This window comes from Dendrobates tinctorius, unplaced genomic scaffold (assembly GCF_039654945.1).
Source record: "Dendrobates tinctorius isolate UK_male_01 unplaced genomic scaffold, ASM3965494v1 ptg000048l, whole genome shotgun sequence".
Classification (NCBI taxonomy): Eukaryota; Metazoa; Chordata; class Amphibia; order Anura; family Dendrobatidae; genus Dendrobates; species Dendrobates tinctorius.
In genome coordinates, this window is record NW_027361716.1 from 26612525 (window position 1) to 26637622 (window position 25098).

Genomic DNA, 25098 nt, shown 5'->3' on the forward strand with positions numbered 1-25098 from the left:
TGTCTACAGCCTGACTGTATCTGTCTCTTGATTACCCCCTGTTGTTCCTTAATCCTCAAGGCTCCTTTGTCACCTCTGGGAGGCCTGCAAACCGCCCCAACCTGTCTGACTACCCCTGGACATAAGGAGGGGGCTGGGGAGGACAGGGGCTGGACAAGTCAGATAGTGTGTGGAACTATGATGTGATCACAGCACTTCAGAGAGAAAGAAGAGTATATGGACCATGTTATCGTCTGTCATCTGGGTTGTTGGACTTTCATTTCCCAGGGCTTTATCCTTTACTGAACTGCATTTGGATTCTGGACTATCTTATCCTTTGTGTGGTGGACTGAATATGGACCTTTCGTATTTTTGCCTAAAAAAGGTCTTGGGATTGTTCACACTTCCCTCGCTCTGTTGATTGTGTGATACCGGAGAAGGACCCCGTGACAACTGGTGGCAGCAGTGGGATCAACAGAGCATAACCTAATGGAGAACCAACCACAGAGTGAGTACAGAAATTGGACTGTATCCAGTTTACAGGGGAGAGCCAGAGACCTTGGCCTAAACTACCAGGGAATGACTAAAGAAGACTTAATTGACCTACTGGTGGGCGCTAGCCTGGCTACCTCCTCCCAGATGATTGAAGGACAAGCGCAGGAGACAGGGATCCCCACTCCAAAAAGCCAGTGGGTTGTGTGGTTCGAAGAAGAGATGGCGGTTCTGGGCCCAGGCGTCTCTCAGGAGTACAAGGAGGAGGCTGCCCGCCGGGCACAGCGGAGACAAGAAGCAATGGAGCTTGAAAGAGGGAGTAACGCAATGTGGAGTGTAAACCCAACGATCCGGGAGCCTGTACGGATCACCCGGACAGAGTTTAAGCCATTTGATGAGGCTTCCGGAGATGTGGAGGGGTTCTTCAAGGACTTTGAGCAGCAGTGTGCTGTGTTGGAGGTGCCCCACTCTGGCAGGATGCGTTTGTTAGTGGGACTCCTGAACGGTAGCATGGCGGAGGCTTACCGAACCATTGACTCACAGCGGAATCGGGATTATAACACTGTAAAGCAGACTATCCTGGATTACCATGCTATCACCCCAGACTCATATAGGGCCAAGTTCTGAGACCTCCCATGCACCACGGGGGGGAACGTTTAGGATGTATGCGCATAAGATGTCCCAGGCATGTCGGAGATGGCTGGAAGCAGAAAACACCTTTACTGTGGAATTTGTTATAGAGGCATTCCTTATAGAACAATTTCTTGCCAAGTGCCCCGCAGAGGTACGGGAATGGGTCCGGGAGCGCACATCGTGTACCGTGGATAGAGCTGCCGCCCTGGCAGATGAAGCCCTCACTATCCGGCCGCAATGGAGGAGGCTTCTGGACAATGAACCACGGCCTGCTCCCGTGCCCTGTCCCCCTCTGATTATATCTGCCCTTCAACCTAGTCACATGCCGATGACAATCATGCCTCATAATCCTGGGCCTCAACAGTTCCGACCACGACCTGGGGGTATCACAGAGAGATTTTATGGGTGTGGGCAACACGTACATTTGCAGTTTGGCTGTCCCTCAAGGATTAGGAGGGAGCCCCTCGCAGCACCACCTCGTCCAGTGCATCTTGTGCACTCCATCCCGCCTGAGGAAGAGCTACCGCCACCCCATCAGAGCGGACTACCAACCACGGCACCATAGATACCCCTCCTGGAGTGTACAGACTCCGGCCTTTGTCCTTTGGCTACCCAGGGCAATGGCAATACCACCTACAGGATGTCTTAATTGATGGATGCAAAGTGTCAGGATTTAGAGACACAGGGGCATTTCTGACTATTGCTGACCCCCCCGTGTGGCTCGACCCGAGGCAATTCACCAGGGTCCGGGAATTCCCATTGTCCTAGGAGAGTATCCGCAAATATATACAGTGAGCTTTGGTGCGTTTGGATTATGGTTTTGAAGAAAAACTGTGTTGGATTGGAGTTATGGGAGGACTTCCAGCAGATATCCTCCTTGGGAATGACATTGGGGAGTTACAGTGCCAATTTGTGGGAGCAGTCACCCGACTACAGGCCATTCAAGCACCACGACATCTGGACCTCACTGGGGAGCAATCTGTTTGGCCAGAAGGTCCGTGGGCCTCTCACTCTTCTGAAAGAACAATTGGAGGCAGATATCGCAGACATTCTCTACGTTCTAGAGTTCAGAGACCGTTTCGCCCAGCTATCTACCTTGGCTAATGATCAACAGAAAATGGCCCAGTCCAATCAAGAAACCTGGTATGACCGTAAAGCCAGGATCCGGGAACTTATGGAAGGACATCAAGTGCTTATAATTATTGCAACCCCTGCCACTGTACAAGGAACTATAAACGATTGAGCAATGTGGACTAAAGTGAGCAGGCCAGAGGTCTGTGTAGACCTCATGGCATGCTCACTTATTATGAGGGGGGAGAGGTTGTGACAGTGTGATATGCTATGTGGATATCATTTTGTGTATATTTCTATTTCACTGATTTTCATACAGTAGTATTTTTCTTGTTGCCTTGTATGTCTACAGCCTGACTGTATCTGTCTATTGATTACCCCCTGTTGTTCCTTAATCCTCAAGGCTCCTTTGCCACCTCTGGGAGGCCTGCAAACCGCCCCAACCTGTCTGACTACCCCTGGACATAAGGAGGGGGCTGGGGATGACAGGGGCTGGACAAGTCAGATCGTGTGTGGAACTATGATGTGATCACACCACTTCAGAGAGAAAGAAGAGTATATGGACCATGTTATCCTCTGTTATCTGGGTTGTTGGACTTTCATTTCCCAGGGCTTTATCCTTTACTGAACTGCATTTGGATTCTGGACTATCTTATCCTTTGTGTGGTGGACTGAATATGGACCTATCGTATTTTTGCCTAAATAAAGGTCTTGGGATTGTTCACACTTCCCTCACTCTGTTGAGTGTGTGATACCGGAGAGGGAACCCGTGACAATTGGGTTCAGCCCACTTCTTTGAAGGCTCTCCAGAAGTTTTTGGGTTATGCTAATTTCTACCGTAAATTTGTAAGTAATTTTTCTGGTATTGTTAAACCACTGTAATAGAAAAAGAGTGAAGACAGCTCACCTGTTGTGGCGTGTTGTCATCACGGACCGCAAGAGGACCACTTGGAGGCAATATGAAGAGAAAGAGGAGGTCCAGCTGATACAAAGGGCTATTTATTGAAAACGCAGAATAAAATCAGCATCCCGCAGACAATGAGCGGTAACGCAGCTACGCTTTTCAAACACTACATGTGTGCTTTGTCAGAGTTGCACAATAACGAATGCACAAACAATTTATACACTCCTACTAAAAATGCCGCTCCCCCCTGCAAATCACATGATTAAAAACCGCACATATAGTGCACATGAATATACAATTAATAAAAAAGATATATTCCAGGTATTATACAAAAAACAGAAAAAAACAGAAAAAAACATGTTTTGAAGCAGAATTCAATAATGGAATAATAATTCTCTTCGAAGATTAAGATTTATAAAAACCCTTGCAGCTGAGCCATGTAGAGCTATCATTTTTTTCTTCTATTATTTGACGCTGGTAAAATGCTGCCCAATGTTCTAGTCCTTTTTGCTACCACAGCGCACCCCGGTTCTAAGATTTTGGATAATATCATATCTTCCTCCAAAAGAGGTAAATATTTTAATACAATTTTTTTGATATCATAGAATTGTAAACTATATTGTAAAGATAGTACCAGTTTAGCTTGCCACTTTTTCTTATTGGATGTATCCCCCTCCAAAAGGTCAGAACGATTTTTCTTTTCCACTATATTTTTTGCCCTATGCAACATCCAATTTGGGTAACGACGATTATGGAGTTTTTTTCACTTTCTTCCAATTCTCCCCTTAACTTTGTTTCATCATTACAATTACGCTTTATGCGGGTGAAGTCCCCTACAGGGATCGATACAATTCTGTGCTTCGGATGACAGCTATGCGCATGTAATATGCTGTTTCCCGACATTGGTTTAGAGAAAGTGGAAGTCATGATTATATTACCTTTGCCCTCCAGATAAAAATCTAAAAAGGAAATGGAAGAAACATGAGTACTGTATGTAAAAGACAGTCCAAATGTGTTGTTATTAATATATTCAACAAAATTAGGGATAGTGGTAATATCTCCCCTCCAAATAAACAGCAGATCACCAATGAATCTTCCATACCATAATATGCTGGAAATAAATGGATTGGAATATAGATAATTTAGTGCCCAGTAGAACATTTCCAAATTTGCCACCGAGGGGGAAAATTTCACCCCCATTGTAACACCCCTACATTGTAAATAAAATTGATTATCAAAAGTAAAAAAATTGTGTGTCATCAGAAAAAAAACAAATCCAGTATGTAATGACACTCAAAAACACTCACGAGCAACAAGCAGTGCGTCCGGAAAGAAAAAAAGAGTGGTAGTTGTGGGCGACTCACTACTAAGAGGCACGGAGGCAACTATCTGCAGGCCAGACATAACCGCACGAGAAGTATGCTGCCTCCCAGGAGCAAAAATCAAGGATGTGGCTAACAGGATACCACCTATCCTCAAATCCAAGGACGACTACCCTTTCCTACTGATACATGTAGGCACAAACGATACGGCAAGAAATGACCTACCAACTATCTGCGAAGACTTTGAAATTCTGGGGAAGAAAATAAAGGAACGGAACATACAGGTTGTTTTCTCATCGATCCTCCCAGTCAATGGCCATGGCATCAGAAGATGGAATAGGATACTAGAGGTGAACAACTGGCTACGACGGTGGTGCAGGCAGCAAGGATTTGGATTCTTGGACCATGGCGAGAATTACCTCTACGATGGACTTCTCGCAAGAGATGGGATACACCTCACAAAACCTGGGAAACACACATTCGTCAGAAGACTCGCCACACTCATCAGAAGGGCTTTAAACTAGAAGAAGAGGGGATGGGAGGAAAAACAGCAGACAAGAACATGCAGCAGAAGGACAAACTAATCAAGGATACTAGATGTGGTAAAGAGGACCCAAGACAGGGTACTCAGAAGGAAGCTAAGAAAAATGAAGCAAAACTTCTTTCCTGCATGCTGACCAACGCAAGAAGCCTGACCAATAAGATTGAAGATCTGGAGTTGGTAATGTATGAGGAAAAATACGACATAGTAGGAATAACTGAGACATGGTTAGACGACAGCTATGACTGGGCAGCTAACTTGCAAGGATATGATTTGTTTAGGAGGGATCGTAAAAAAAGGAAAGCGGGTGGAGTCTGTCTATCTATAAAGTCCACTTTAAAGCCCACACTAAGAGAAGATATACAAGAGAGAAATGAAGAGGTGGAGTCTCTATGGGTGGAGATACAAGGAGAGAAAAGTAATAAAATCCTCATAGGGGTTTGTTATAAGCCACCAAATATAACAGAAACCACTGAAAATGTATTATTGAAACAAATAGACAAAGCAGCAAATCACAATGAGGTGATTATTATGGGGGACTTCAACTACCCCGACATAGACTGGGAAACTGAAACCTGTGTATCTCAGAAAGGAAACCAATTTCTGTCAGTAACCAAGGATAATTATCTGTCACAACTTGTGCAGGGCCAAACTAGAGGGACAGCCCTTCTGGACTTAATTTTAAGCAACAGGCCAGATAGAATAACAGAAGTACGAGTCAATGGGCACCTAGGGAACAGTGACCACAATATAATACAATTCCACTTGTCCTTCAGTAAGTTGCCCTGGAAGGGGGTTACGAAAACGCTGAATTTCAGGAAAGTAAAGTTTGATCAGCTTAGAGAGGACCTTCGCCGAATTGATTGGGACAATGTCCTCAAAAATAGGAGCACAGAAAATAAATGGGAAATATTTACATCAGTTTTACACACCCACTGCGAGCTAGCCATACCGTATAGAAATAAAAGGGCTAGGAACAGGAGAACACCAATGTGGCTAAATAAGGATGTAAAAAGGGCAATAAATAACAAGAACAAGGCATTTAGGAAGCTAAAACAAGAAGGCAATGAAGAAGCATTAAAAAGTTATAGAGAAAAAAATAAAATGTGGAAAAAAACAAATACATTTAGCAAAAGTGTAAACTGAGAGACTCATTGCTAAAGAAAGTAAAACAAAGCCCAAACTATTCTTTAATTATATAAACAGTAAAAAGATTAAAATTAACGGTGTCGGCCCTTTAAAGAACAATGAGGGTGAAATCATAGAGAGCGATGTGGGAAAAGCAAATGTTTTAAATACTTTTTTCTCAACCGTGTACACACAGGAAAAGGATTTGCCAGGGGAAATGTAGAGTGATAATGTAAACTCCCCATTAAGTATTACCTGCCTAACCCAGGAAGAAGTGCAGAACCGCCTTAGTAAGATTAAAATTGACAAATCACCAGGCCCTGTTGGCATTCACCCTCGGGTATTAAGGGAGTTAAGTAATGTGATAGACAGGCCTCTATTCCTTATATTTAAAGACTCTATAGAAACAGGGTCTGTTCCTTTTGATTGGCGGCAAGCAAATGTGGTACCAATATTCAAAAAGGGGTGTAAAAGGGAACCTGGAAACTATAGGCCGGTAAGCTTAACATCTGTTGTGGGTAAAATTTTTGAAGGGTTTCTAAGGGATACCATTATGGAATATCTCAATGTTAATAAATGATTAACTCCATATCAACATGGATTTATGAAGGATCGCTCCTGTCAAACTAACCTGATCAGCTTCTATGAGGATGTAAGCTTTCAAATGGACCAAGGAGAATCATTGGATGTCATTTATCTCGACTTCTCTAAAGCATTTGACACTGTCCCACATAAAAAATTGGTATGTAAGATGAGAAAGCTTGGGCTAGGGGAAAATGTGTGTAGATGGGTAGGTAGCTGGCTTAGTGATAGAAAACAAAGAGTGGTTATTAATGGTGCATACTCAGATTGGGCCAGGGTTACTAGTGAGGTACCACAGGGTTCTGTATTGGGCCCCCTACTATTTAATATATTTATTAATGATCTAGTGGATGGCTTACACAGTAAAATATCAGTATTTGCAGATGATACAAAACTATGTAAAGTAGTTAACACAAAGGAGGACAGTTTGCAACTACAGACAGATTTGATTAAATTGGAGAATTGGGCTGAAAAATGGCAAATGAGGTTTAACACAGATAAGTGTAAGGTTATGCACATGGGAAGGAGAAACAGATGCTATAATTACTTACTAAATGGGAAACTGCTGGGGAAATCAGACATGGAAAAAGACTTAAGGGCATGTCACACTAAGAGATATCGCTAGCAATATCACTATAACTAGTGACGTTATAGCGATATTGCTAGCGATATCTCTGTGTCTGATACTTACCAGCGACCGGCTCCCCCGCTGGTTATCGCTGATCGCGCAAGAACATTCAGGACTGTTTCTCGTCGTCAGCTTCCTGTGGCGCTTCCTGCTGTGAGGACGAGCGACGCGTGGAGCCGGGCGGGAGGACGCAGGAACGCCTGGTGTGACAGGTAAGTAGCGATCCCCGTCCCCAGCGATGTCGCTAGTGAGATCTGCCTGTGTGGCAGCTCACTAGCGACCACTTAGCGATGTACCAGCGATCCTGACTGCGTCATATCGCTGGTCGGGATCGCTGGTACATCGCTAAGTGTGACAGTACCTTTAGGCATCTTAGTCAATAAGAAGCTAAATTGGAGTGCCCAGTGTCAGGCAGCTGCCACCAAAGCAAATAGGATCATGGGAAGCATTAGAAGAGGTCTGGGGACACGAGATGAAAACATAATTCTCCCTCTGTACAAATCACTCGTCAGACCACACTTGGAGTTTTGTGTGCAATTTTGGACGCCAGTGCTCAAGAAAGACATTACTGAACTTGAAAGGGTTCAAAGGCGGGCTACTAAAATGATAAATGGAGTTGGGTCACTTCAATACCCAGAAAGGTTATCAAAATTAGGTCTATTTACTCTAGAAAAGAGAAGACTTAGGGGAGACTTAATATATATGTACAAGTATATCAGAGGGCAATACAGAGATCTCTCCAATGAACTGTTTGTACCAAGGACTGTGACAAGAACAAGGGGGCATTCTCTTCGTTTAGAGGAAAGACAATTTATGCACCAGCATAGAAGAGGGTTCTTCACAGTAAGAGCAGTGAGGCTCTGGAATTCTCTTCCTGAGGAAGTGGTGATGGCCAACTCACTGAATGAATTTAAGAAAGGAATGGATGCTTTTCTTGTGAGTAACAGTATAGAAGGTTACGAATAACAGAATATTATAGGTAGATGGTTGACCCAGCTTAGGGGAAGGAATTTTTTTCCCTATGGAGAAAATTGGCTTCTACTCTGTGGGTTTTTTTGCCTTCCCCAGGATCAACAATGCAGAACAGCTGCACTAAAAATAGGCTGAACTAGATGGACATAAGGTCTTCCTTCAGCCTTCAAAACTATGTTACTATATTATTACATAGATCTTTGGAGTAGTCACTATAACGAGACAAGTGAAATCTCAATGCTTCCAAAGCAATCTCATGAGGAATGCAAGTGTACAAAGACACTACATCACAGCTGACCCTGGAACAATTGGTATTCCAAGACACCTGAGACAGCTGTAGTAAAACGTCATGGGAGTCTTTCAAAAAGCTGCAAGATTGCACTAGTGGCTGCAACATATGATCGAGCCACTCACCTGCACGTTCAGTCACTGAGCCAATCCCAGAAATGACTGGTCTCATAGTAGGGGGAGAAATGGCCTTATGAGTTTTTGGTAGACCTTAAATATATAATATTGTGGGTTGATCAACAGTCATATATTCTTTTTGCTGTTGGGTTAATACCCCCAAGACAAAACCTTCGTTGATAATGGAATGGGTCTCTTTCATATACATTTTTAATGGATTCCCAGATAATTTGGCGTAAATAGATGAATCAGATAATAACGCATACATTTGAGAGTTATACACATCCAAATCCATCACAACGACTAGTGCCCCCTTATCGGACATTTTAATGATAACATTATCCAGGGATCTAAGCTGTTTGAGAGCAATAGTCTCAGCATGGGTAAGATTAGACTTCTTGGAATTAAATTGTGAAGATGTATACAATTTTTTTAAATCACGCTGAATAGCTTCTTGAAATTGATCCATCAAATCCAACCAAGACTGAACAGGATAGAAAGTAGGATTTTTAGTTTGAAATGTATGCATATTTTCCACTGAAATTTGCTCATCTTTTTCTCCTACATTTAAATCCTGTAAATTCAATAGAGTTACACATTCATCAAAATTAAATGATCGATATTCATTAATAATAGACATAGGAATGTATTTCTCAGTCTCGTTGTCATTATCAGCAAAAAAATGTCTCTTTACCGTGAGGTTACGTACAAAACGGTTAATATCCGATAAAGTTCCAAAAAGGTCAAAACTGTTTGCCGGTACAAAATTAAGTCCATAACTAAGCACACGTAACTACAAAGGGGTTAATATTTGTTGCGATAAATTCAATACGTTGGAAAATTCAATACCATTTAAAACGTCCTCCTGCATCTTGTTACCATCCCTTGAGTGTTTGTGATGCTTCCGTCCTGCCCGCCTTCTTTGTTTTTTAATCTGTTTTTTGCTTTTCTGAAGTAGGAAAAATCCTGACAAGGAGTGTTAAATTCAGGTTCAGTGTTATTGCCATCAGAGGAATCAAGATCCGATGAGTTAAAGCTAACAAGTGTCTTGGACGAGCTTCTGTCCAGAGAACTAGTACGTTTCAAAATAGACTTGGGGGGTTTCTCCCACCTCCCCCACTCATATACTTGAGTCATTACTATCACGTTGAAACTTGGATTGTTTTCTGCTTATAATAGTGTCCTCCAATTTTGATATGTCCTTTCGGATATTTTGTATCATATCATCAAAAGCAGACCCATCCAGTTTAGCTTTTATGTCATTAGTGATAGACGCCATTTCACTCTGTAACGATTTTAGTTTGATTTCCTCCTCCTCCACAATTAATTTTATCAGTTCTAATGAACAATTAAACAGTATGGTGTTCCATTTAGTTACAAAATCCTGAGAATATATTGTAGTTGGTATCTTCTTGATACGCAGACCCCTGGGGATCATTTTTTTATCCATGTAACTTTTTAAGGTGGTGTGATCCCACCATACTTTAGTTTTGGACACCATTAATTTTTCCAATCTGCCATAATCAATGCATGTGTCGGAATTGGAGGAACCAGGTACAGACCCCTTGATGGCAAACACCTGAGCCGCTCTGCGGATCCGATCATTAGAAAATTCAGTCATAGTGAAAAAGCCCTTTCAACACGCCACATCCATAAAAAGCAGATATCACTGCAGGACAAATGAGTAAATGTCCTTTGAGATTCCAATTCACTCCATATATTGGAAAAACAATAAAAAATGTACAGCGTGAGCACGGCAAAAAACAGTCCAATGTAATAGAAAAAGAGTGAAGCCAGCTCACCTGTTGTGGCGTGTTGTCAGCATGGACCGCAAGAGGACCACTTGGAGGCAATATGAAGAGAAGGAGGAGGTCCAGCTGATACAAAGGGCTATTTATTGAAAACTCAGAATAAAATCAGCATCCCGCAGACAATGAGCGGTAACGCAGCTACGCGTTTCGAACACTACATGTGTTCTTTGTCAGAGCTGCACAATAACGAATGCACAAACAATTTATACACTCCCACTAAAAATGCCGCTCCCCGCTGCAAATCACATGATTAAAAAGCACATATACTGTAGTGCACATGAATATACAATTAATTAAAAAGATCTATTCCAGGTATTATACAAAAAACAGGAAAAAAAACTGTTTTGAAGCAGAATTCAATAATGGAATAATAATTCTCTTCGAAGATTAAGTCCACAGGGTTGACAAGTGTTTAAATTAGACATCCAGAAAGCCTCACGATCGCGCAGGTACTTGCGAGTATCACCTCCTCTTGTTGAAGGAATGATTTTTTCTATTGCAAAAACTTGAAAGGATGCAGTGTTGCGTTCATGACATTGTACAAAATGTTTAGAAGCCTGTGACATTGTGCGAGAAGATTCAGAAAAATTACAAATATCATTTAAATGCTCTGAAATGCGTTTTTTCAAATTGCGGATAGTACATCCAACATACATTTTATTACATATAGAACAATTAATTATATAGACCACATACTGGCTATTACAATTCAGAAATTGCTTAATATGAAATTGTTCAGAAAAATCAGAGTTTGAAAAGTTTTTAGTGACTGTAACAAATTTACATATTCTGCATCGGCTTTCACCACATTTATAAAAAACCCTTGCAGCTGAGCCATGTAGAGCTATCATTTTTTCTTCTATTATTTGGCGCTGGTAAAATTCTGCCCAATGTTCTAGCCCTTTTTGCTACCACAGCGCACCCCGGTTCTAAGATTTTGGATAATATTATATCTTCCTCTAAAAGAGGTAAATATTTTAATACAATTTTTTTGATATCATAGAATTGTAAACTATATTGTAAAGATAGTACTGGTTTAGCTTGCCACTTTTTCTTATTGGATGTATCCCCCTCCAAAAGGTCAGAACGATTTTTCTTTTCCACTATATTTTTTGCCCTATGCAACATCCAATTTGGGTAACCACGATTACGGAGTTTTTTTTTCACTTTCTTCCAATTCTCCCCTTAACTTTGTTTCATCATTACAATTGCGTTTTACACGGGTCAATTCCCCTACAGGGATCAATCTAATTGTGTGCTTCGGATGATAGCTATGCACATGTAATATGCTGTTTCCCGACATTGGTTTAGAGAAAGTGGAAGTCATGATTATATTACATTTGCCCTCCAGATAAAGATCTAAAAAGGAAATGGAAGAAACATGAGTCCTTTTTTCTTGGTGGCATGCCTTATCTCGTGATGTCAGGAATTTTGTGCAGTCCTGTGGGACTTGTTCTCAGTCCAAGCCCTGTTCTCGTTCTAGTGGGTTGTTGATGCCCCTGCCGGTGCCCAGGAGGCCATGGACTCATATCTCAATGGATTTTATTTCTGATCTTCCTGTCTCTCAGAGGATGAATGTTATCTGGGTGATCTGTGATAGATTTTCTAAGATGGTCCATCTTGTACCACATCCAAAGTTGCCATCTTCTTCTGAGTTGGTGCCCTTGTTTTTACAACAGGTGGTTCGGTTGCACGGGATTCGTGAGAACGTTGTGTCGGACAGAGGAGTCCAGTTTGTTTCCAGATTTTGGAGAGCTTTTTGTTCCAAACTGGTAATTCAGTTATCTTTCTTCTCTGCATTTCATCCTCAGACCAATGGGCAGACTGAGAGAACAAACCAGACTTTGGAAACCTATTTGAGATGTTTCATATCTGCTGATCAGGATGACTGAGTCTCATTTTTGCTCTTGGCCGAATTTACGCTAAACAATAGGGATAGTTCTGCCACTTTGATGTCGCCCTTTTTCTGTAACTTTAGGTTTCCTTCTCGATTTTCTTCAGGGCAGGAGGAATCTTCGAGAGAATGAAGCAGATTTAGGACCAAGTGGTGGATAAGTTGTCCCACTCTCAGGAAAAATCCCAACGGTTTTCCAACCGGCATAGGACCATTGTCCCCGGTTTAAAGTGGGTGATATGGTTTGGTTGTCTTCAAAGAATATTCCTATGAAGGTTGTGTCTCTAAAATTCAAGCCAAGATTCATTGGACCTTATAAGATTTTGGAAATCCTTAATCCCATTTCTTTCCGTTTGGCTATTCCAGTTACATTTAAGATTCATAACGTGTTCCATAAATCCTTGCTGAAGAGGTTTGTAGAGCCAGTAGTTCCCATGGTGGCGCCTCCTGACCCTGTATTGTTAAAGGTAAGTGTGACAGTACCCTATGTCTCTAATCCACATAATGGCATCCTTTATGATTCCCCTGAGAAAACCTTTTTCTCTAAATCTAAAGCTTTTTCTCAAGACACATGACTCTTGTAGAAAATCAGCGTCATTAGTGTAGTTTTTACAAATTGGTCAATACAGATTCTTGGTCCATTTTGGAAGATGACTATTTGAAAACTCCAAGTAGCTATTCATATCCACTTGTTTAAAATGGATGGACAGCCACAAAAATCTCGCAACAGTAGTTCAAAGAAATAACTAAATCAAGAAACTCTATGCACGTGTCAGAATAGGTGAAGGTGAATACCAAATCCAACAAGTTCTTAGATCAGATCAGGGTTTAACAGGAGCATAGTAAGGTCGAAGACTCTGGCCTCTCTACCTTGAAGAGTACCACCAGATTCAGGAAAATTAGATTCCCAGTTCCAGGGACAGTTTGAGGCCCTCCTTCCTTACCGAAGACCATCACAGCGTGACAACTTGGCTCAAACTCTGTTAGAGATTGAGCCCAATGTCAGCTTACTGTGCTGCAATTCTCTTGCATCAGAGAATCGCAGCAGAGGTGTGGAGAAAATGGAGAAATTAATTTCTCTATCTTCTCCATTGTCTCTATGCGCTGTATGGTTTTACTCTCTCTCTCTGATATGCAAATTTTCAGTATTGCCCCTCATCAGTACAAACTATGAGATTTAATTTGGTTAGGTAAGAGGCTAAGACTGGGATCTAAAGGATAAGGTTCTCCTTATGGAGAGTGTCTTTCCAGGTCCGGCACGCCATTATGAGGAGACTAAAGGACTCGTCACACTAAACGATATCGCTAGCAATATCACTATAATGTCACTGGTTTTGTGACATAGCAGCGATATTGCTAGCGATATCGCTATGTGTGATACTTACCTCCGACCGGCTCCCCCGCTGGTTATCGCTGATCGCGCGAGAACGGCCTGGGCCGTTTCTCGTCATCTGCTTCCTGCTGGGCTTCCTGCTGTGGCAATGAGCAACACGTGGACGCAGTCAGGAGGACGTCTTCATCGCCTCGTCTGACAGGTAAGTAACGACCGCCAACCGCTGCTATGTTGCTGGTGAGATCTGCCTGTTTGGCAGCTCACTAGCGACCACTTAGCGATGCACCAGCGATTCTGACCAGGTCATATTGTTGTCAGGATCGCTGGTGCATCGCTAAATGTGACAGTACCTTTAAATGCTTTACATGCTCCTTTGGATAATTAAATATGCAAATTGTCTCTTCAGAGAGGAAGGAGACTTGAACTCTAGTGCCACCTATTGGAAGTGGCAATCCTACAAGTCAATGTTGACCCTTTAATGAGCATTGAAATAGGACTTAGGATAAAAGCCAAATCAGAATCTCAATTTGTTGACAAAATAATCACCATCTATAGTCAAGTCCTGAGATACATTTGGATCTCCTCAGACAGTAAGAATAGAACATTATACCTGCTATCACTGAGGAACATAGGTAGTGGATAAACAGATCCACAAAGCTACAAGGATTTCAAGAAGCAGCCTACTGGCCTACAAAGGAAAGATAACAACAGGGTGATTCTTGTGGTCACATACAACCCCCACATGAGCATCCTATAGAAGGTTGGTTTCAATCCATATTCTGTGTTCAATCTATTATTATTAAAGCATAGAACAGAATATTTCCAGTTAAGCTATGTTAAAATGAGTAAAGTTACAGAAGGTCAAAACAGACAATCGAATAAACTTCAGAATATTTATGAACAATGGTTATAAGTGAATTGAAGAAATATAGTCTTATCATGTTCTCTTATAAGGAATTCAACCATTTTTGATTATGTTGAAGTAATTATACTAATAAAAAGGACTTCCATAAAAGACCCCTGTACAAAATAAGAATATAGAAAAGAAGAGAAATACTCCAAGAGAGAGAAAGAGAGGGGTAGGGGTTTTCCATTATACTTAATGCATAGAAATGTTACCAATCCACTGGCGTCAATCCAACACCTACAACTTATTCCAATCTCTCAGAATAAAATATAGTCGTCACAAGACTCTTGGAATAAGATCCATCCATTCCAAGTCTTCCTAAACTTTTCAGAAGTCCAATTACAGTCTGCCGAGAGTTCTACCATTCTTCATAGGTTAACCGTTTCATTATAACAGTCAACTGCACTTGAAGTGTGAGTAAGCTTCCAAAAACGGGGAATCACAGCTCTAGTAGCTGCTAAACAAAACAGAGAATATCCTTTTTTGGGACTATTGAGTTGGGCAATTTTCAGAGAAGAGCAATTTAAGGTGTTCCCACAATTGTATAACCTGAGATCCTTTCATAATTAGCAAAAACTTTCTCCCAAAAAAGTTTAATCATCTATGTGTCACAGACCCTACCTCTCTCCCGCATCTCCAAATGTCTGAGACTGCAGGGAAAATTGCATGTAGGTTAAATGAGTAAAAATATCATCTCGTAAGAATCTTGAAATTCTTTTGCTGAACATGTACTAGAAAATTTATGGAGGAAAATAAATCATCTTTCCCATACCAAAGGAGACAGAATGAGCCCAAGTTCTCTTTTCCAACCTTGCTGGAATTTTAATTTCCCTGTTATACCCTCTTCACTCAACCCCTTATATATCAAATAGATAACATGTTCCGGTATTGTTGTCTGGTTAAAAAACTTCTCAAAAAAGGTGGGGACAGACATCAATAATCTATAAATGTTATGAGGAAATAGAAAGTATTGTAATTGCAGGTACTCAAACCATCTAAGGTTTCTACACAGAGACCAAGCCAGTAAAGAAACAAAAGAAGGTAACATACCTCGTTCCAGCACCTGAAACATACAGGTGTCCACCAATGCCCTCCAACCAAGAAAAGATCCGCCGTTTCATTGCAGCCATTTGGTAAACTCAAAAGAAGCTCTTTTTTTTCTCATTAATGTACACTCTGCACCCCATCTTGACTGAAAAAAGCAGAAATGTAGAAATTTTTGCAAATTTATTAAAAAAGAAAAACTGAAATATCGCATGGTCATAAGTATTCAGACTCTTTGCTCAGTATTGAGTAGAAGCACCCTTTTGAGCTAGTACAGACATGAGACTTCTTGAGAATGATGCAACAAGTTTTTCACACCTGGATTTGGGGATCTTCTGCCATTACTCCTTCATGAAAACCTCAAAAAGAGGAAAAAATCCTCCAAAAAAACTCAGATACAAACCAGACAGGCCTAAATGCATCTGCACTAATACAAGGTGCAGCGGACCCAAGTAAAATGGCAGCTGCACAGGTGTATAAATACCAAATGAAACAGCCAGCCTACAATCAGGGATTGGCCGTGTGGTACACCAGTGCAGAAGAAATAATCCGCATGTGGCAGTGTTCACACAGGGAATGCAGGCCTTCTGGTTCACAACCTCTTAGTAACACCATATAGTGGGGCTGCCCAGTGCCAACTAGAATGCATCCCATGTGAACAGAGGCCACAAGTTTGCAGAACCACTTGGGCCCAACTGCACCCTGAAAGAAATATAAAAAGTGCACAAAAAACATATCAATATATGTAAAGTATTGGTTGATATTAAGGCCTTAATACGGAAGCTGGCAAACTGCATCAAAGTTCCTTACACTTGCCAGTCCTACTCTAACATGAAAACCTCAAAAAGAGGAAAAAATCCTCCAAAAAATTCAGATACAAACCAGACAGGCCTAAATGCATCTGCACTAATACAAGGTGCAGCGGACCCAAGTAAAATGGCAGCTGCACAGGTGCATAAATACCAAATGAAACAGCCAGCCTACAATCAGGGATTGGCCGTGTGGTACACCAGTGCAGAAGAAATAATCCGCATGTGGCAGTGTTCACACAGGGAATGCAGGGCTTCTGGTTCACAGCATAGTTATATACAGCGAGACCCACACACAAAGCGCAGAAAGGAAGGTCCTAAATCATCACCTGGCAAGGTGGATCCCCTGAATGCCTCCAGGTGAGCCGAACTCATTCCATCACCTGTATGTGGTACTCCAGACTACAACCAATTACCAGTAAAAGGTAAAGAAACTGCACCTCTCTGTGTCTTTCTCTAATTTATCTGCACCCCAACGTTTACAGCCATTTTTACTATTTAACATCTTTGCCCTGGGACTACAACCCTACCTGTGGAGGGCTACAACATCATAGCTGCGCCCAACATCCATCCTAGAGGAACAACACCGCAGCGCTGGTCACCTCTGACCAGAATACCACAGGTGGCGTCACGTATTTCACCATCTATAAACATTATCTTTATTTTCACCACTTAAACACCACACAACTCTCCCCCATTTTATTACTGGACGCCTCAGGGCCACGGACCGGGTCGCCGCCGCTGTCACACCGTCCCCCATTGAAGTCAACAGGCCCGGTACCGAGTACCCCCAGACCCCGCGGGGCGCTTCACTAATGCTGCAGTTTTTTCCGCGGCGGTATTGCATCACGGAAAAATACGAGACCGCGATGTCATCAAAGGTTATTGTCGCAATGCATCACTGGGAACGGGACCTGCTGGGAGCATCGCGATGATCGGGAAGGCTGCGCGGGACGTCGTAAGGTGAGAAAAACATGCTACAGATCGCTTGGAAAATGCTAGCATTCTGCAAGCTAATTACGCTTGCAAATCGCTAGTTTTTCTGCGGGAAATAGGCGGGAATTAAAATGCGGTTTTCTAGCATATTTCCCACGGAATGGAATTACAGAATTCCCGCAGAAATTTTTGCGGCAATTCCGCAACATGTGCACATAGCCTTAATCCTTACGTATATATTAACAGTTATGTTTTAATCCCAATATTGCTATACCTATCTGTTTACAAATGGGAATCCGGTTTCATATCCGGTTTCCATTTTTTTGTATAAATGACCAATTTGCTGTTTACTACTATTCCAAAATGCCTCTGTGTACTCTCCAGCCGTGTCTGTACGAGTAGTGTGCCTGAAATATAAATCTACACTGAAGCTGTCTCTTTGCCAAACAAATATTACTGTTTTGCTTTTTTTGGTCCAAAAAAAAATCTACTCTGCAGCCATCTCTATGCCATTTGTAGGTCAAACTACCAGTAATAATTTTACTCTATCCTTGTGTGTATGCTAGTAGTGTGTCTAAAAATAATTATACTCTACAGCCATCATCTTGCCATTTATACAGTATGTCAAACAAATAACTTTACTATACCATGGGGTGTTTCTTTGCCATTTGAAGTCCAATCAAATAATTTTACAGCAACACTGTTTGTACAAGTAGTGTGCCTACAAAATAAATAAACTCTGCCACCATCTTTGTGCGAGTAGTATGCTGAAAAATGATTTCCACAAAATGAGGAGAGCATCAAATAGGGGCCGTGGTGCAAGTGTAGTTGCTGCTGGTAGTAGTGGTGTAGCTCCTGCAGGGATAAGCCTTGGCCATTCTGTGCCTGTTACATGCCAAAATGAAACCCCTTCCTCTGGTATATTCAGGTGACGGGATGTTCTGTGTCCTGACTTAGGGCCAAGTACTGCTACACAAATGGTGAGTCCACAAGATGTTAAAAAGGTGATAGATTGGATGGCTGAGAGGGCCTCCAGTTTCTACACATTATATTCAACCTTGTCTACTGCAGAAAGTTCAGAGATGGCACCTAAGGACCATGGTCATCTAGTTTCCACCTCACCCCCTTGCAAAACAGCCAAGCAGTCTGAGCCTCAAGTGATGCAGCAATCTCTTCTGCTTTTTGTTGACTCTTTTCTTTTTGTGCCCCATCCACCTGGTTCTGCCCCAGGAGTGGAAGAGACTGAGTGAACTGATGCACAATCACTTTTTAAATTGGAGGATAAGTACATGGGAGGGCTAGTGCTCATGGTCAGTGGACAATCACAGCAAATCTGACAGGATGGCGAAACACAGTTGCCAACTGTAACGTCTTTCTGCAGTGTGCAGAATGGATAGGAGGACAGTGATCAGGAGTGGGTGGAAGATGATGCTGGGGATGATGAGGTCATATACTCCACATCTAGCAAAGGCCACCCTAGTGACCTTTGAAGTTTGAAGGAAAAGGAGATGTCCAATGTACCCCAAGCAGCAGAGTAAAATAGGCAGCAGGATGCAAAAACACAATGGGCAGTCCATAGCCAGTATATCAGCTGCTGCTGCTGCTGCTGCCATAGTGCCACTGAAATCTGCACACCAAAGCCTTTGCTAGTCATTAAAAAGGGCGAATCAGAAAAAAGATGACTTGGGTCCCTCTATTTTAATAACCAGCAAAGGCTAAGAAGACAGCTTCTGGTTGATATTCATAGGCTGGTATGAGACCATGGATATTTGCAGTCTCCCAGACTAATAACATCAGCCCTCAGCAAACCCAGAAATGACACATCCATTGGATGCACCAGTTCTAGCGCTTAACCTCGGCACTTCCATCTTGCCGTATTGCATAGGCAAGTGGGGTAATTGTTTTGGGTTTGATATCAACTGTATAATGTACACTTATATCAAGCCCATGGGACATTAATGGGAAGTAAATAGAAGATTTCCTTTTGCTTCTAGAGGACAAGGATGATTAAAGATGAGATATTTTGCTCAACATCGAATTTATTAAGACACTTTGCTAAGAACAAACAACCCGCTTCAGCCCGCAACAGCCTTCATCAAGTATAATATGCACTTAAGTGATGAAGGCCATTGCGGGCTGAAACGCGCTATTTGTTCCTAGCAAAGTGTCCTAATAAATTCCATATTGAGCAAAATATCTCATCTTTAACCATCCTTGTCCTCCGGAAGTGCCGAAAAAGGAAATCTTCTATTTACTACTACATTCACATGCAGACCTTGCACCAAGGATGGCATAGTTCCTGCAATTGGGCTACATATTGGAAGATTACAAAGAGCTGATTGATCACACAAATCATTTGAGCAAATATACATGACATCCAAAGGGTGAGTGCAAAAACCATAATCTGTTGCAGCGGATGTAAACATACACCTACATTTAGACTTTGCACCCCTTGTCTCCCCTTTTATCTTCCCCTATATCCTGATGGGTCAGAAATGGAGAGGTGTTTATCAGACACCGTCGTTACAAACCATGTAGTCAAAATATATAAACACAGATGGAAAAAAGTCCATTAATTGTTAAAACACTCCCAAACCTCTTTTACCCATACAATATCATTAAGACATTAAATAATCCAAAGTAGTCCACCATAAATCCATCTCATGATGATCCCCAACTCTGCTACATTCAGATAGTGTGTTGAGCAGTGAGCGTTAACATCAGTAAAGTTACTGCAGTTTATAAGCTTTGATCTACGATAACTTTAGTGACGTCAGCACTCATCGCAGCAGCCGCATTCACACACTACTTTCAGTGTGTTTCGGCTAGCGCGCTGAGCGGTTATATTACTCATGTCACAGCTCAACACACCATCCAGATGAAGTAAAGCTGTAGATCATCGTGGCATGTGGCTGCTTTGGATTAATAAATTTTTTAATGGTAATAAATGGGTAAGAGAGGGTCGGGGAGCATTTTTTACAACTATAGAACTTTTCTCTGAGTGTGTTTATTTTGAGTACTGGGTTTGTAACGCGGGAGTCTTACAGACACTTCTCTATTACAAACTCTTGGGCTTGATGTCAGCGGACATTACACAGTTGACATCAACCCCAAAACCATTACCCACGTGCCAACACACCAGGTCAAGCAGGAAGAGAGTGTTATTAGTCTAGGAGGGGGGAAAATCCATTGGCCCTTCCCAGCCTTCAGCTGTCTGCTTAGCCTTTTCTGGTAATTAAAAATAGGAGGAGCCCCACTTCATTTTTTGGCTCCCCCAATTTAGTAACCAGTAAAGGCTAAGTAGACAGCTGTGAGCTTATATTAATAGCCTGAGAAGATTCATGTTTATTGCCCCCTTCTCAGACTATTAAACACCAGCCCCCTGCTCTCTGCTTTCCCTCAGCTGGTTATTAAAAATAATGGCAACCACACTTCATTGTTTTAAAAATAATTTATTAGCTAAATCCATGTGCAGAAAAATACCCATGCAAAGCACTGAATAAATATCTTACTGTCATCTATCTATGTATTTAAGATTGTTTTATTAGTTAGTAAAGTAGTTTGAAATGACAGAGAATTACTGTATGTAAAAGCTTATGTTAAAAATGCATTGCATATGACTTGCATAAGCATATCATACTGATGTCAGACGTATGCTACTTGATAAAAGTCACATTGTAGTCACATGGCACTCGTCCTACTTTTCAGCACTGCTATATATAGTAAAAATCACTGTCTGCTTTGAAGCTCAGCCACAGCAGGCTTTCAAGGGAGCTCAGTAGTGACAAGCTCGGTGGTCTTCAACAGACCTTCTGTTGTCATAGTAATCCAGTGGTGACCAATGAATGATTCATTTCCTTAACTGCCCCTGTCAGAGTTTGGGATTATGGGCATGTTCTGGCAGTAGCACACAGTTTTTACCTGCCACGTATGGGGCAGGCTCACAGGAAGGCGAATGTTATGAAGAAGTTAATGAGTAAAATTTGGATGACTCAATATTTGTTTATCTTAAAGAGGACCTGTCCTCAGGTCTAAAGTCATTAGTTTTTGCTTGTACTTTATTCCGATGCTCCTTTGAGTAATATTTTTTTTAAATCTTTGTTACAATTCTAGATATGCTGCCTGTTTGAGAAGTGCAAATTTTTCTAGTCTTTACTGTCTTTATGACACAATTCATAATAATGAAAAGCAGCCTAATGAAAATGGATTACTCAGGGGAGTAGCGGGAATAAAGTGAAAGCAAAAACTGGGAATTTTTAAACGGGTGAAGGCACTCTTTAGGACTTTAAAAAAGTATTTCAAATGTAACATGCTTTTAGCAGCTATTGTTCTTACAGGAACTCAATAAATCTAACATTTATTTTCCATTTTCATAGATCCCTATGTGAAAGTGTCATTAATGTGTGATGGGAGGAGGTTGAAGAAAAGAAAAACATCTACAAAGAGAAATACATTAAACCCTGTTTACAATGAAGCCATAGTATTTGACGTCCCACCAGAAAATATTGATCAGATCAGTCTCTTAATAGCAGTGATGGATTATGACCGGTGAGACAGTACAATCAATTTTCAACGATTCCCAATGCTCTCTGCCATGTAGCACAGTTGTTCTCATTTGTTTGGATGTTTGTTATTCTATTGTTATAGTCATTACATTTCCACCTTTTAACAGTACTCCCTTTTAACCCCTTAACGAGCAGAGGTATTTTTTTTTGTTTTTGCGTCTTCGTTTTTTGCTCCCCTTCTTCCCAGAGCCATAACTTTTTTATTTTTCTGTCAAAATAACCATGTGATGGCTTGTTTTTTGAGGCACGAGTTGTACTTTTGAACAACACCATTGCTTTTAACATATCATGTACTGGAAAACAGGAAAAAAATTCTAAGTGTGGTGAAATTGCAAAAAGTGCAATTCCACAGTTTTTTTTTACCACCTTCACTAATTCCTAATACTGACCTGTCATTATGATTCTTCAGGTAATTACGAGTTCAGACACCAAACACGTATAGGTTCTTTTTTATTTAAATGGTGAAAAAAAAATTCCAAAGTTTGTTAAAAAAAAATTGTGCCATTTTCCGATACCCGTAGCATCTCCATTTTTCGTGATCTGGGTTTTGGTGAGGGCTTATTTTTTGCGTGCTGATCTGTTGTTTTTAATGATACAATTTTGGTGCAGATACGATCTTTTGATTGCCCGTTATTGCATTTCAATTAAATTTTGCGGCGACCGAAAAAAGTAATTCTGGCATTTTGACTTCTTTTCTCTTTACGCCATTTAGCGATCGGGTTAATTCTTTTTTTTATGTTGATAGATCGGGTGATATTGAATGCGGTGATACCAAATAAGTGTATATTTGATTTTTTAATTTTTTTATTTTGAATGGGGCAAAAGGGCGTGATTTGAACTTTTATATAAGCTTTTATGAAGAGGTAAGTTCCGGACTGGACCAAGGGAATGCAGTGGACGTGGTGTACATGGACTTTTCAAAAGCTTTTAATATGGTGCCACACAAAAGGTTGATACATAAAATGAGAACAATGGGGATAGGGGAAAATATGCGTAAGTGGGTTAAGAGCTGGCTCAGGGATAGGAAACAAAGGGTGGTTATTAATGGAGAACACTCGGACTGGGTCACGGTTAGCAGTGGGGTACCACAGGGGTCAGTATTGGGCCCGCTTCTTTTTAACATATTTATTAATGACCTTGTAGTGGGCATAGAGAGTAGAATTTCAATATTTGCAGATGACACTAAACTCTGAAGTGTAATCAATACAGAGGAGGACAATTTTATATTACACGGGGATTTATGCAAACTAGAAGCTTGGACTGATAAATGGCAAATGAGCTTTAAAGGAGATAAATGTAATGTCATGCACTTGGGTAGAACAAACAAGATGTATAATTACGCGCTTAATTGTAAAACACTGGGCAAAACTGCCACTGAAAAAGACCTGGGTGTACGGGTGGACGACAAACTTACATTTAGTGGCCAGTGTCAGGCAGCTGCTGCAAAGGCAAATAAAATAATGGGATGCATTAAAAGAGGCATAGATGCTCATGAGGAGAACATAATTTTACCTCTAGTGCGACCACACTTGGAATACTGTGTACAGTTCTGGTCTCCGGTGTATAAGAAAGACATAGCTGAACTGGAGCGGGTGCAGAGAAGAGCGACCAAGGTTATTAGGGAACTGGGGGGTTTGCATTACCAAGACAAGTTATTACACTTGGGGCTATTTAGTTTGGAAAATTGAAGGCTTAGGGGTGATCTTATTACAATGTATAAATATATGCGGGGACAATACAAAGACCTTTCTAATGATCTTTTTACTCTTAGACCTGTGACGGGGACAAGGGGGCATCCTCTACGTCTGGAGGAAAAAAGGTTTAAGCATAATCACAGAAGCGGATTCTTTACTGTAAGAGCAGTGAGACTATGGAACTCTCTGCCATATGATGTTGTAATGAGTGATTCCCTAATAAAATTTAAGAAGGGACTGGATGCCTTTCTTGAAAAGTATAATATTACAGGGTATATACACTAGTCTCCTTAATATTGCGTTGATCCAGGGAGCTAGTCTGATTGCCGTATGTGGAGTCGGGAAGGAATTTTTTTCCCCAATGTGAAGCTTACTGTTTGCCACATGGGTTTTTTTTGCCTTCCTCTGGATCAACATGTTAGGGCAAGTTAGGATAGGATATGGGTTAAACTAGATGGACTTAAAGTCTTCCTTCAACCTTAATAACTATGTTACTATGTTACTATATATATTTTTTAAAATTTTTTTTTACTTTTTGCATGCTTCAATAGTTTCCATGGTAGTCTAGAAGCTACAATACTTTTATCTTCTCTGCTACATACAGGCGATGATCAGATCACCGGTGTGTAGCAGAAATGCTCACTTGCTATGAGCGCCAGCAATGACAATTATAGAGGTCTGCTGGAGGACTCTGGTTGTCATGCCGACCCATTGGTGACCCGTGATCATGTGATGGGTCACCGATGGGTGGGATCTCCAAGGCGCATCCAGTAAGTGCGAGTTAAATGTCGCTGTCAGAGAGTGACAGCGGCATTTAACTGGTTAACAGCCACGAGTGGATCGCGATTCCAACCGTGGCTGTTGCGAGCACATCTCAGCTGTATATATCAGCCGACATGTTCCCTGAAAGGAGTGGACTTAGCAGCGGAGCCTTTATCAAACAAGGGGAGTACGACATTGACGTACTATTACGCCTGATGTCAGAAAGGGGTTAATTAATGAAGCACTCCCATCAAAGTTTTTATCTTTTTAATATGCTGCAATCATCACGTTACCACTGAATACTTACAATTTCTCATTTTGCATTTTGCCCAATCAATTCTTCACTTTTCTATGCTCTGTGAAGGAATAGGAAGTCACTTTTCCCTGCTTGAATCATTCCCCTTTTCAACTTCTGACCAAGATGCTCCCTCCTCCCCCTGCAAGGGTCTTTTGCAGTGACTCATGACTCATACAGGGAAAATAGTAACATAGTTAGCAACATAGTAACATATTGTTAGTAAGGCCGAAAAAGACATTTGTCCATCCAGTTCAGCCTATAATCCGTCAGAATAAATCCCCAGATTTACTTTCTTCTAAAGAACCTAATAACTGTAAGATACAATATTATTTCACTCCAGGAAGACATCCAGAGAACCCCTCTACTGAGTTCACCATCACCACCTCCT

At 41.3% G+C, this 25098-nt stretch overlaps 1 protein-coding gene across 2 annotated transcripts in view; it reads left to right on the forward strand.

Moving 5' to 3' along the window:
* Window positions 1-25098, forward strand: part of SYT9 (synaptotagmin 9) — a 799187-nt gene that overhangs the window by 718053 nt on the left and 56036 nt on the right. For both annotated transcript variants that reach the window (XM_073576353.1, XM_073576354.1), the window contains exon 5: window positions 21768-21939. In XM_073576353.1, the coding sequence (XP_073432454.1) occupies window positions 21768-21939 (172 nt within the window). The remainder of the gene's footprint in view (window positions 1-21767; window positions 21940-25098) is intronic.